Source organism: Staurois parvus, unplaced genomic scaffold, assembly GCF_062004578.1.
Source record: "Staurois parvus isolate SC_StPar_1 unplaced genomic scaffold, SC_StPar_1.0 ptg000061l, whole genome shotgun sequence".
Classification (NCBI taxonomy): Eukaryota; Metazoa; Chordata; class Amphibia; order Anura; family Ranidae; genus Staurois; species Staurois parvus.
The window spans coordinates 11,705,010-11,719,598 of record NW_028317857.1 but is presented as its reverse complement, the minus strand read 5'-3'; the positions used below and the strand labels follow the sequence as shown (position 1 = coordinate 11,719,598).

At 39.3% G+C, this 14,589-nt stretch overlaps 1 protein-coding gene across 2 annotated transcripts in view; it reads left to right on the top strand.

Annotated features, from left to right (window-relative positions):
* Window positions 1–14,589, top strand: part of VIPR2 (vasoactive intestinal peptide receptor 2) — a 101,909-nt gene that overhangs the window by 70,812 nt on the left and 16,508 nt on the right. For both annotated transcript variants that reach the window (XM_089668735.1, XM_089668736.1), the window contains 4 exons: window positions 5,484–5,610; window positions 6,735–6,885; window positions 9,799–9,859; window positions 12,390–12,459. In XM_089668735.1, coding sequence (XP_089524861.1) covers window positions 5,484–5,610; window positions 6,735–6,885; window positions 9,799–9,859; window positions 12,390–12,459 — 409 coding nt within the window. The remainder of the gene's footprint in view (window positions 1–5,483; window positions 5,611–6,734; window positions 6,886–9,798; window positions 9,860–12,389; window positions 12,460–14,589) is intronic.

The window sequence follows — 14,589 nt, the reverse complement described above, 5'->3', positions numbered from 1 at the left end:
ATTGTTCTCAACAAGGGACATGTTCAATATAGCCTTGTGTATGCATATAGTCCATTCAGTCCAATCCTCCTGGCTGATATTTAAATCCAAATCGAGCCCAAAAAAAGTATAGGTAATTCACATAATTTGAGCGTAAAAAAACAAAATAATACCAGAACCAACAATGAATTGTTTTCCTACTATCATTAGAGTAGGGTTCATTATTCCACTACAGCCCGTTTAAGTGTTTTACAAGTTCATTATTGAATTGCTTTAATTTGTGGTTATTGTAGTCCTTTTTTAAACATTTAACTACCGATATTTACTATAATGTTTGTGTAAAAGCTTTTTTAAAATGTCCATGATATTCAAAACTTGTTACTTTTTACCTCTGTTGTTTTGTATTATCGCTGGGAGTGTCTAAATCCCCAATATTCGTTGGCTGTCTTGTATTACCCTGACGTGAAATAGCAAAAAAAGTTTCTCTGGACACTATATCTTATTGGTTTTGATTTGCTAAAGGCAAATATGCTGTTCACTTTCCAATGGAAAGTTTGCCCTAGAGCTTAGTGAATGTGGTGATATATCACTTTTCAACAAATACCCAATCAAATGCAAGGAAAATACAAAACACTTCATGTTTGCTTGCACACGATAGGTTGATGGAAATCATCAGAGCATAATTCATTCACTAATTTGTGGGAAAATTACCCCCAGAAAAGTTCCCTAGCAAAGTGGCCAGCCTATATGCCTTTAGTAAATCAACCCCATGCTGTGTTGCTCCCATTGCTTTTCTTACACTTTTGGAGATTTGTTGCTGTGTCCCTACTAAGCAGAGTCACAATTTCTATTTGCCCTGGACAGAATGTGATCCAAAATCCAAAATGTTATTGTTGTTGCCAGAACAGGAGGAGTGTGCTAATCTTCCAATGGGTACATCTTTTACATTAATTTTCTCATTTCCTGTTGCATGTCCTGGACCCAATGGGACACAGAGAGCAAAAAATTAACTGAATTAAAAATCAATGGGCTCCATTCACAAAAGCAATTTGCATGCTGTATTTAGGTGTCCAGACACATTTTGCAAAACTATCGCATTCGACCCAGAAACTGTCAATTCATTATACCATTTTGAGGTATTTACTGTAAAACTCTGAGAACTCTTGGTAAATACGCAATGAACAGGCATTAAACTCAATTCACAGAAGTAAATAAATCATAAAATGCATGTGGTAATTGAAAGTAGGTAGGTGGTCTTTTTCCTTTTCCTTGGGGGCCCCCTCAAGATACCAACGGTCACACCTGGACACAGCTACGAGATCTCGGAAAGTGAATGCACTCAAATCACCTCAGTTGCGATTGCAAACACTTCAGTTTTATTGGCATAACATCAGGGTTATTATACTGTAGTCTTTAGGCAAACACACCCTCAGACCATCCAATCAAATACATGTACATTATTTTACCTTAACTCAACAATTATTTCTATGAGGTTTGCATTTTCACTCTTCTGCTTTATCTATCATACCATATCTCCTCTAAAGCCCAGACCATGGCTTTAATCTGACCTAACACACAATTTGTGGTTAAAACTTTTCAGAAGTGAGAGTAAACCTTATCTGCTTTTTTGTAAGGGTTTGCAAAAACACTCATTTCTACATGAAGCTGACATAAACAGTTTTGTTAGTGTGCACATATCTCATATATGTATATTAAACTAGCATCTTGTATTAGTGTATACAAAATGGATTCAGTTATATTCCATTTAATCCTTTCAGTCCCCTCTTTTATCACATAGTGATAACACTTTTCATTGACTTACTCTCCCTATCGTCTCAATCCCATGCATATCCTCATATTGTTGAAGCAAAAACATTTCCTCCCTTTCCTTCTCATTAATTCTCATTTTGATACACATGATCATTCAGTTGTGATGAGGTAACCCCTCACTCATCCTGAACTCCCAGAGGGTTTCTGAACCACTGGCTCCTTTCTATCATATGAAATCTCCAATAGAAACCATAGTGGGACGATGATAATAGTCACTATTGATAAGATAATAATCAAGTTCATCCAGTCCTCATGGGGATCCAATAGGTTGGGTAGCAAAGTTCTTGGCTCCTTCTTCTGTTGGTTGATCAGCTTGATTGTGTCTCTCATCTTAGGAAATCCTTTTTACTCTTGATGCATGGATCCAGGTGCCTGATCCTTCAGTAAGAACAGCTATACGTGTAATGGCCACGATCACTGTAGGTTCTCCAAACCGGGGTCTCACCCTTGGATCCAGTCTTCGGATCACCACTTGATCACCTACCTCGAAGAGGTGGGTTGGTTGATCTGCGGATAAAAGAAAAAAACAGCAGCATCATTTTGTTCGCTATTCAACTTTTCACACAATGCTTTTACATATTCTGCCTGTATCACCTCTAAATTCTCCTTTCTACCACAGAGGGGGTTGCTGTCTAATCCAAGGGGTAGGGAATGGTCTGCCCATTAGTATCTCAAAGGGAGACAACTTACTCCGTTTATGAGGTGTCATCCTTATTTCAGCTAGTATAGCAGGTAACACAGCTGGCCAATTCTTCAGAGTCCCTCCTGTGGCTTTCACTAATTTATCCTTAATTGTTCTATTCATTCTTTCCACTACTCCAGAACTCTGAGGGTGATAAGGAATATGGAGCTTCCATTGAATACTCAAAGCCTTTGAGACTCCCTGAGTCACTGCTGCAGTAAAAGCTGGTCCCTGATCACTTTCTATGAACAAAGGACAACCCCATCTAGGGATGATTTCCTTACACAAAACCTTGACCACTGTCTCTGCTGTTTCATTTCCACATGGGAAAGCTTCTGGCCAACCTGAAAATCTGTCTACTACCACCAACAGCTTATCTCCTTCTTTTGATTTAGGGAGATGTGTAAAATATATCTGTAGATGTGTGAATGGTGCCTCAGGGGGTGTTAAATGTTCATGTTTCCCATGCTGGCCATGCCCAGGGTTGTTTTGTAAACAAGTAAGGCACCTTCCCAATGTTTCCTCTACCAAATCATGGAGAAACCATACACAAAATCGTTTGCGCATTTCTTTCTCCACTAACTATTTTCCCTTATGACCTACACCATGAAAATTTTGAATGAATAATACAGCAGCTGCCTGTGGAAGTCCTACAATCCCCTCTTTTGACATAAGACCATGTTTGTCTTGTGTCAAACCTCTGCTAGCCCAAAAATCAACTTCACTCTCAGAGGCTTGTGCCTGCAGTGTACCTAAAAGCTCATTTGACAGTAGGGATGGAGTGGACAACATTACCATAGATAGATCTGCTCGATTATGCAGTTGCCCTGCAATTTTTTCAGCTGCATCTGCCATAGCATTGCCTTTTGTGACTGGGTCTTTGGCATTAGTATGTGCCCGCACTTTAATGACCGCTATCCTTCTTGGAAGTTGGAGTGCAGCAAGCAAATCCTGGATCAAAGAATGATGGGATATTGACTTGCCATCGGCCGTAGTGAAACCACGGCGTTGCCAAATACGGCCAAAATCATGTACAACCCCAAAGACATATTTAGAATCTGTGTATATGTTAACATCTCGATCTTGATAAAGAGTGCAAGCTCGTGTTAGGGCCACTAATTCAGCTGCTTGTGCACTGGGGTAGGGGATGGAACCTGTTTCAATAATAAGAGGTGGTTCTACTACTGCATAGCCTGTGATGTATGTAGCATCACTAGGGCGTGTACAAGATCCATCGACAAACACATCAGGGGCTCCAGGAATCGGAGTCTCCAACATATCTAGTCGCGGAGAAGTGTCAGCTTGGATAACATCCAGGCAATTGTGTTCCTCCTGCAATTCTGGTGACCTTGTGTTGTGAAGATTAAGCAGGGAGGACAATAAAAGAGATGGTCCTGATGTAGATGGGCTGTATTTAACTGTGAGATTATTGGTGGATGTCAAAATTACTTCACATCCCGCCAGGCGTTGTGCTGACATGTGTTGAGTGTTAATGTTTTTCAGTACATGTAGGACATGATGAGATGTGTGTAATATCAATGGGTTTCCCAAAACTATGATAGATGCCATTTCCACATCCAAGGCACACACAGACAAAGCTTGGAGACACCCCGGCATGCCCTGGACCGGGATGGGCATTGTTTTTGATAAATATGCTACCGGCCTCATGGCACCTCCGTGCTCTTGAGCTAGTACTGCAGCCATGGTTTTACATGCAGATTGACAATACAAATGAAAAGATTTAGTATAATCCGGTAACCCTAATGCGGGAGACGAGACCAGTGCTGTCTTCAAATATTCAAATGCCTGCACCAATGGCAGCGTCCATTCAATACGGTCTGGTTGATCTTTCAGTGTTACTTGGCGTAATACATTGTCATAATAAGAACAGTCAGGAATCCACTGTCTACAATAGTTTACCATACCTAGGAAGGATTGCATCTGAACCTTAGTTTCTGGTTTTGGTTGTTGACATATTGCTGCCACTCTCCTTGGGCTCAGCCCCCTCTGGCCCTCAGACAATACAAATCCTAGGTACTCAACTTGTGGTGCCACAAACTGCATCTTTTTGCGAGAGACTTTCTGTCCCTGATCAGCCAGAAACCGTAACAATGATAATGAATCAGCCTGACACGTATTGGATAAGTACTGAACCATGGGTGGGTACCCAGTCATTGAGCATGGCTTTTGAAAATCCACATCCCCCAGAGGAAGCTACGAGTCCCTGTAGCGTAACGCGTAGGGGAGGGGCGGTGACGTTATCACGCATCCACAGAGGAATGGCGAGTATATTTACTGCAAGCAAACACATCAGCCAGGCTGTCTGAAGCACAATCTTGATACATTGTATGCAAAGCGTTATTTACATTTACACAATGTGAGTGGGAGATCAAAGAGCAATAAATCACTTATATCCCGGATAAGACACTATGTTTCTTTTCCCTTCTCTGCATGTTCCGTATATGGAGGAATAAACAAAGCAGCCAGTGAAGAAAGCACAATTGAGAAAGCTGAGCTGAGGAGAGAGGAGAGGAGACGAGGGAGAGGTTCAAGCTGCCAACACAGACTTATCACATTAACTAAATAGAATAACAACACCATCTCAAATTCAAAGAAAATAATTGACATTCCCTTTTTTTTTTTTTTTTTTTTAATGTTTTATTATTTTTTTATTATTTTATTCACATAGAATTGACATTCCAATTTTTCATTAATTTTTTATTAACATTTGTTATAATCACATATAATTTTTTAATTCATATTTATAAATTAATTTATGTTAATTGTATATTTAAGCACCATAGAAGTAAGTAATGATTGGATTATAGGTGGTATATTAAGAAATTCACACAACCAAAAAAGGTTAATCACAAAAGGTTGATAATATTGGAGCGCGGTACAGTATAAGAATTCATAGTTTAATTGGCAAGCATAATGATATGAATGCATCCATTGCAATCTTTTGATCGTTTCCTTTCTTTTTTTATTTCAGAAAGCTGCATTGTACCAGGAACTACATTCATTTGAATTTGTTCCTCTCATTTATGTTAAAAGCTATTTCTGTATTAGTGAAGGATGATTTTCTATACTCCAGTTCACATTCTTGTCCCGACTCTCTGGTAATTACATTTTCTGCATTACATGTGATGGAATCAGTAGTTACTGTAAAATGCCTGTAAACAAGAATGGTTTGTGGCCAGGATATAGCATTTAAAAAGCGAATTTTCCAATAAAGGGCCAATATTATTTGAAAAATACATAGTTCAAATACAATATTATGCATTCAGATATTGTTTAGGCAGAGCAGAAACTCATGGGTTGACCATATCTGCCCCAGCCTCCACTGTGAGATATCCAGATCGTATATATTTAACAAAATGAAAGCAGTTTAAGGTCTGCTGCCCAAGTTGTATTAGAAATGTCTTTATTGGCCACATTAATCCTCAGAATGTAACCATGGCCAAGACTAGTAATTTATAAAACCAATGCCAAAGACTAAAGTAAATCTTTATCAACAGACAGAGATTAGATAGATACTGTAGATAGATAGATAGATAGACAAAAGATTGTGGGAACATGGGCATCACACCCATATTGTTAAAACTATGGGACAATCCTCCAAATTATTGAGTTCGAGTGTTGCCAGTGAAAAGTACAGCTAATGCTACAGCATTCTAAGACATTTTAGATAATCGTGGCTTTCAACCATGTGGCAACAATGTGAGGAAGTTCCGCCTTTATTCTGGCATAACTGAACTCCTATGCAAATGAATTGATAAAGATATGCTTTGTGTGTAGAAATTTGAGTGTCCTAGACAGATTTCTGACACTTTTTAATACCTTTGGGATGAACTGAATTGTTGATTGCAAGCCAAATCTTCTTGGCCAATAATAGTACCTGACCTCACAAATGTTTATTTGGCTGAGTTGGCATGTATTCCTACAGACACACTCCATAATCCTATCCAAAGCCTTCCCAGAAGTGTGAAGGCAGTTATAGCCGCAAAGGAGGGTGGGGGCGACGCCATAATAGTGGCCATAGTTTTGAAGTAGGATGTATAGGTTTGAGGTCAGGTATCCAAAAATCTTAGGCTATATACTATGGCTATATACTATGAATAAAAAGATTTTTTTTAAAATGTAGAATAAATATTTTCATATACATTGCATACTCTCTGCATACTGTACAGACCACACCTATACAATTAAAAGTAACTATCAATGTTGACTTTTTCTGTTACAGGTTGGCTGCAAGATTATTTTAGTGTTTGTTCATTATTGTGTGACTGCAAATTTCTACTGGTTACTGGTAGAAGGACTTTACCTACATACACTTCTTGTGGTGATCTTCTCTCCAAACAGACATTTTACTATATATCTGTTTATTGGATGGGGTATGATCGATTTATAAATTCTTACTTTGTTTTACAGTATACATTATAGACGATGGGTTTAACCGAATGTCATGCCAGTCACACTTTCCTAAGATCGTAGTGATGATTGAAAAGCCAAACAGGATTTTTTTGAAACAATAACCAGTGTTGATATCTGTTAATTGAAAGCATTTGGGGAAAAGAGTTTACAGGAAACCTCTAATTTTAGTGGGCTAACTTTCTTTTAACTTTTAAGATTGTACATTTTTAAATTGATGTTTTCTATAACCTTTCTAAAGTGTACTTTTATGTAACACCCTCCTAGATACACTAGGGGGAGTTAGATTCCTGATGGTTAGACAGGAGCTGTCAGTAGCTCAGGTGCAATAGCTAGAGGGGTCAAAATTGGGTCAGGACTGAGAGACTCTGCAGACCAGCCTCTCTGGAATTTCCCCTGTCCATGACTTTCATAGGAGGACCTTGAGGACAGTGGGTGGATTTTGAGGAGTGGTTGGTTGCACTTCTTTAGGGACCTCAGCCAATCCCCAACAGGAGGTTGGAAGGGGGCTGGACTCCTTAAAAGGTGTTGGAACCTGCTCAGTCAAGAGAGAGGGGTAGAGGAGGAGTGGTGGTGGAGTTTGAGTGAGAGCAATGTGAGGTTGGTGGAGGGAGGCTGCCAAGAGGCCTGCTGGGATGGGGCTTGCCTGCAAGCCTGGACTTGGACAGGAGGAAAACTCAGGACTCACTGGTCCCCTGGGAGAGGATCACCTGTGTGTCAGGAAGGAGCCTTCCAGCTGACAAGCCTGGTAACAGTAGCCATCCACAAGCTGCGCAGAAGAGAACCTTAGTGAGTACACTTACACCCCCTGGGTGGATAGGAGAAGGAGAACTGTGGTAGGAAACCAGATTAGCCCCCTTCTATTGACTGTGCATCTTTTAAAGGGAACAGGATCCTTATCTCCTGCTACAACTGGAGAGCTTGCTAGCACTCCAACAGACTGAGAGGGTCTTAAAGGAGAAGCTGTGAATAGTTCAGAAGGTTTGTCCTCAATAGTTTGGTTCTCATGGGCATCCTATAACCCTTCCAAGTTAAAAAAAAAAAAAAAAAACCAAACGCTCAATGCCTGATTTCTTGTCTGAGGATGAACGGTGTGTAAAAATTGCTAAAGGACTAGCAGTGCAGCACTAAAGGGGGACCCAAATTCATCAGCAACCCCAAGGGGGTAGTGCTACATGTATATATACCGTATTTTCCGGCGTATAAGATGACTTTTTAACCCCTGGAAATCTTCTACAAAGTCGGGGGTCGTCTTATACGCCGGGTGTTGTGCTGAAACCTTACCTGTACTTCCGAGCTGACGCTTCTGCGCATGTCTTCGGCAGCAGTAGACGATCGCTGATCACCATTCCTCACAGAACTGCATGAGACGTCGGATGCAGCCGTTCAGTGCTCGATTGAGCTTGACTGAAACTGTGACATGTGCAGAAGCGTCTTCTTGCCGCTACCCGATGTGTATCCCTTCTCTGCATATCACAGTTTCAGTCAAGCTCAATCGAGCACTGAACGGCTGCATCCGACGTCTCATGCAGTTCTGTGAGGAATGGTGATCAGCGATCGTCTACTGCTGCCGAAGACATGTGCAGAAGCGTCAGCTAGGCAGTACCTTGCAGGAAATACGGTAATTAACATTAATTATTATATATTAATAACTGTGGCAGTTCTCAGATCATCTTGGAGACAGGGAGGGCTGGGCAGGCAGGGAGAGCTGACCCACCCAATCCAAGCAGGCTTTGTATGCAGTGTGCACAGAAAATACTGGTACATCGCTTGCCGTGATTGGTTGGTAGAGGGGGGTAGTCTTATACGGCGCGTATAGCCCAAAGCCTATATTTTAACAGGAAAAGTAGGGGGGTCGTCTTATACGCCCAGTCGTCTTATACGCCGGAAAATACGGTATATATATGTTTTTACAAATTAACAGTTGATAAAGAGTGAACTCTCTTTGGTTGAAATTCCAAAGGGCCCATCTGCTCAGAGCAGAGGTGTAAGAATAAGTCATTGCTCTGACTCATTTAGTTGTGTAGCTATTGAGCTCAGTAAACAAAATACTTTTTTCATAGAAAAATGGAGGGCAGGCATGGTAAATGTGTGTGTACCATTATACATGGTAAACATGTGTAAAGGATATATACTGTATATATACACAAAGATATATTATTATACAACTATACAACTGTGGAAACAGGCTGAACTCTGGTTGCTGCTATGATTTATATGACCTTTATGCCAGATCCTCACTCAATCTTGTTCCTAGCCTAGCCAGTGGCAATACAGTTGCCTCGATTTTTGAAAAAAAAAAGAAAAAAAAAGTTAGACAGAAGAGGTTCTGCAGAAACACCATGCTGTGAAACATGACTGGGTCAGCTTAGAAAAGTGTGAATATCCTGTTAGAGTTTCAGTGAAGCTTTTCACTTATATTAGCCTAATAATAGTATAGGCATAACCGCTTAACTGAACTGGGATGCCTATTTTTGATGGGATGAACAAATTCAAGTAATTTCACCGAAGGTCCTGTGCAGTTCTGTGGGCAATCTTGTTGCAGAAGCAGGGGGATGAGGATTTTTTAAAAATGCTAATTGCAAATCATTCTTCAATTACAGAAAATGGTTGCTGCAGTTCAAAGAATACATATTTGATAGCTTTAGAATCAAAACATGATATGTAAAGGTAATTTTTAAACAAATTGTAGAATTTCTTATATAGCAATTCTACAGCATAAGTTACATTTTACAGAAGTGTAATTACACTTTAATAAACCTTTAGTAGACAGCAAATGGAAAAGATGCATATTCTGTTCTAAATTAAAGTATGCTATAGTGACACAACATTTTGGTCTTGTACACTCTGACTTTGTTTTACCTTTTCTTCCTTAGGTATTCCCACCATATGTATTATTGTATGGATTGTGACAAGAATTTATTTAGAGGACACTGGGTAAACATGTCTTAGGTTATTTTCTGTAAGCTAAAGTCAAAATATAAAAAGGTTAGCATACACATACAATATATTGCCAAAAGTATTGGGACGCCTGCCTTTACATACACATGAGGGTTCAATATTGAGTTGGCCCACCCTTTGTATCTATAAGAGCTTCAAATCTTCTAGGAAGGCTGTCCACAAGGTTTAGGAGTGTGTCTATGGGAATGTTTGACCATTCTTCCAGAAGTGCATTTGTGAGGTCAGGCACTGATGTTGGACAAGAAGGCTTGGCACGCAGTCTCCACTCTAATTCATCCCAAAGGTGTTCTGTTGGGGTGAGGTGCAGGCCAGTCAAGTTCCTCCACCCCAAACTCGCTCATCCATGTTTTTATAGACCTTGCTTTGTGCAATGATCCGCAGTCATTTTGGAACAGGAAAGGGCCATCCCCAAACTGTTCCCACAAAGTTGGGAACAGGAAATTGTCCAAAATGTCTTGGTATGCTGACGCCTTAAGAGTTCCCTTCACTGGAATTAAGGGGCCAAGCCCAACCCCTAAAAAACAGACCCACACCATAATCCCCCCTCAGCCAAACTTTGCACTTGGCACAATGCAGTCAGGCAAGTACCATTCTCCTCGCAACCGCCAAACTCAGACATGTCCATCAGATTGCCAGACAGAGAAGTGTGATTTGTCACTCTGGAGAACACTTCTCCACTGCTCTAGAGTCCAGTGGCGGTGTGCTTTACACCACTGCATCCAACGTTTTGCATTGCACTTGGTGATGTGAGGCTTGGATGCAGCTTCTCTGCTATGGAAACCCATTCCATGAAGCTCTCTATGCACTGTTGTTGTGCTAATCTGAAGGCCACACGAAGTTTGGAGGTCTTTAGCCATTGACTCTGCAGACAGTTGTGACTTCTGCGCACTTCAAAATGCGCTGACCCCGCTCTGTCACTTCGTGGCTGAGTTGCTGTTGTTCCCATTCTCTTCCAGTTTGTTCCAATTCCAAGAACAGTTGACCGTGGAATATTTAGTAGCAAGGAATTTTAACAGATGGATTTATTGCACAGGTGGCAACCTATCACGGTACCACGATTGAATTCACTGGGCTCCTGAGAGCAACCCATTCTTTCACAAATGTTTTTAGAAGCAATCTGCATGTCCAGGTGCTTGATTTTATATACCTGGAGGTGATTGGAACACCTGAACCCAATGATTTGGAGGGGTGTCCCAATACTTTTGGCAATATAGTATATGTATAAGTAATTTATTTATTTCCATGTTAGATTTCAGTTAATTCTCTTTAAGTTTCCATCTGCTACAGTGTTAAAGCATATCCAACCCTGCCTTGAAAAAAAATAATAGTATTTCAGCTTATGGGTCCTTAGATGTGGTGGTGGCTTTATTAGTTTTTTGTACACTTATTTTTCCTTTAACTTGCTAATTTTGCCAATACCTCACTTCCTGTCCTAATTTGACAAATGTACTGAGCAGGATCGTCATCCTAGAACAGGGAATGTGTCAGGACTACATAACACTTTGTTAGGACCACATACCACCTCCCTCTCTTCTCCATAACAGGGGAAGGTGTTTTGCAGTCCACAGAGATAGAAGAACAGCTTTTTATTCCCCTTTCAAATAGATATATTAAAGTTCATTTAGTGGCATATTTACCACACCAAAGAATGGCAAATAAATGTATTGCTAATAGGTAACACAAGCTTTAAGTCAAATTCTAATAACAGTTTATATGTCTAGCAAATAAATTTTGTATAAGGTATGAGCATAGCAAAAGTGCTGTGTAGCTCATTAAAGTATTAAAGTTGAGTATTCCCCCCGCTAGTCTACCAACTCCACTCTAATTATGCACTTGGTACATTAGGTTACAATGTAAAAAACCTGGAGATGATAGTGATTCAAAAGCGTAAAAAAAAAAAAAGCTCTCTCATGTCCCAAATGGCAACACAGCTTTGTCTTTTCGGCAGTGGAGTCACATTGGTCCACGTTCTTAAAGACAACTCTCCTTTACTCAATCATCTTTACAGTTATTAACTTCCTAGTGGTCATTTTGTACTTTGTATGTTCTTATGCAGTAAGCCCTGACTTTACTGATACTAATATTGTACATGTGTAAGCCCAATTGTATTTTTGGTTCTGTTGTCTTAGATAAATAAAGAAATGTAAAAACAAATCCCTTGTATATGCAAGTCTTAGAACAATAGTACAAGGTTTACATGCACTTTAACCTTCTCCCTTAACTTTAACCTGTAATAAGTAGTCCATTAATCCAACCCCTAATCTTAACCTTGGCCCCTAACACCTCAGTACAAAAAGTACCTGCACCTAAATGTTTAGTCCCAATCTAAGCACTGCCTCCACCAAAAGTAACTTTTCCTGCCTGGTAGCCTGTATCTCCAGTTGGAACTTGGGAGGTATAGCCAGCCAGAAAGAGTTACTCAGTAAGATTCATTAATCATTTAAATGGTACAATCTCATTAGTTTTTTTTTACTTTTAATATTCTTTCTGTATCTATATGTTGTAGATGCTGGGATACCAACGAGCACAGCATTCCATGGTGGGTTATAAGGATACCGATAATCATTTCAATCATTGTGAGTGAACTTGATTTCACTGGCACATACTATTTATTGGTCATTTGGTAATTTTAATTTAGTCATTGAATTACCTTCTAACATTGGCTGATTCTTTATTCCTTCAGGTTTACTATTGTCTTTGGTACTTTTTTGTAGCTGTTTTGGGTGAGCAGTGTTATGTCTGTTGCAGATTAATCTTTCTCTTAACTCAATTTAAGTCTTGAGGTTGTCTGTGAAGGTTCTTATTGATCCAAGTTATAGTGGGTGTTATTTACTAAAACTGCATGATGCAAAATCTGGTGCACCTCCGCATGGAAACCAATCAGCTTCCAGGTTTTAGTGTCAAAGCCTAACTGAAGAAGCTGAAGTTAGAAGCTGATTGGCTACCATACACAGCTGCACCAGATTCTGATTTTGCTTTGAAGTGCATTACAGGTTAGTCATCCACTTCTGATAAATGTAGTGTATTCAGTATGAATTTTATAATTATGATGCATAGCTAGTTTATTCATAGTTTATACACAAATAGGAAATGAACATTTGGAGCTACATTTGAAGCAATAGTGACCATTATATAGCATCAAAGTGCCATTATATAGCATCAAAGAAAGAAGATAGGATTCTGAGTGCACTAGTTTTAGTTCATCTCCCCTGGTATATCTAGTAGTAGTTAGTCCCATTCAACTGAACTTCTCCTGTAATGTTGAAGATGTTTCACAGCTTATCTAAGTAGCTTCTTCAACAAAGTTGAAAAAACAACTTAAATGATCGCTGTAATGTATTCAACATTATGGGACAAATCCAGTTGAATGTAGCTTACTGCTAAAAGGCATCTTGGAGTTGTTGATCACAGGATACAATCAAATACCTTATAAAGCTGAACTCCAGGCAGATATAATAAACACCAATTAATGCAATTATGTACTCATTAAAAATCATAAAACAAATTATTAAATGCAAGTGTAGGCACCTGAATATGACTTTATATTATCTTCTTGTAATCTACTGATGGCTGAACTCACACTTGGAGAAGGTGGGGTATCTAGGAGTTAGTCATGTAGCTGTACTCATGTTTAGGTAAGGAACATGCTTACGCAAGGGCAGAGGGATGAGATTATCAGTCTGCTGATGCTCCTTCACTGTCCGGTCCAGGATGGGGGTTGGAAAGAAACTGTATTAAATCATTTAAAGGGTAACTCACTTTTGTGAAACAAGGGCTATTTGTTTTACTGCCTGGAGAGAGGCTTTAAGTCAGTATTCCCTACATATGTAAATAATGGCTGGACAAACATGAAAAAAGTAGAGCTGGTACTTACATTTTGAACTTTTTGTATAGTAGTCCAAGTATTCAGCCAGCTCTGGAATTGTACATTAAAAGATAAATGGACTTTAGATAAAAAATGCAAAGCTGTGCCAGGCAGCTGATATGCTGCCAAACTAGAAATACTGTATAAATATATTCCTGTTCGCAGCAGACATTTTTGTTCCCAGCCTATATGGGGCTGTTGTAGTGTTTACATCCTCTGGCACTCCAGTACATGTTACAGCAAAAACTGAGATGAGACTGCATCAACTTAATAAACAACAAAAATTCTTGACATATAAAACCTCAAAAGAGACACCTATATTTATAAATGGGTGACTTGTTAAAAAATCTTCAGCGGTTATAAAAAGTCTACACACCCCTGTTAAAATGTCAGGTTTCTGTGGTGTAAAAAATTGAGACAAAAACAAATCATTTCAGAACTTTTTCCACCTTTAATGTGACCTATAAACTGTATATGTGTCTAATGCCAAAAAAACTCACTTAAATGGTAACTCCTTTTTTGTGGGAAAAAATAGCAAAAAAAAAATGATATAGCATATACATTTGCTACACAATTCATGTTGTAATGTAATGGTATTAAAAATGACCTTTCCTTTTCAGTCTGCAGCTGCTGTTATTTTTTGTTAAAATTCAGTTCAATGTGGCAACCTGAAAGCCTTCTGTACTCACTGCAAAACTTCCCCAGAAATATAATTTCCTGCTTGTGTGACTGGCTAACTAATTTCCCCAAAAATACGCACTAAGATACAGGTAAAATTTTAGGCATCCTCTTTTACAGAAAATACGTTTTTGGTGAGATACTCCCTTAAGGTTAACTGCTT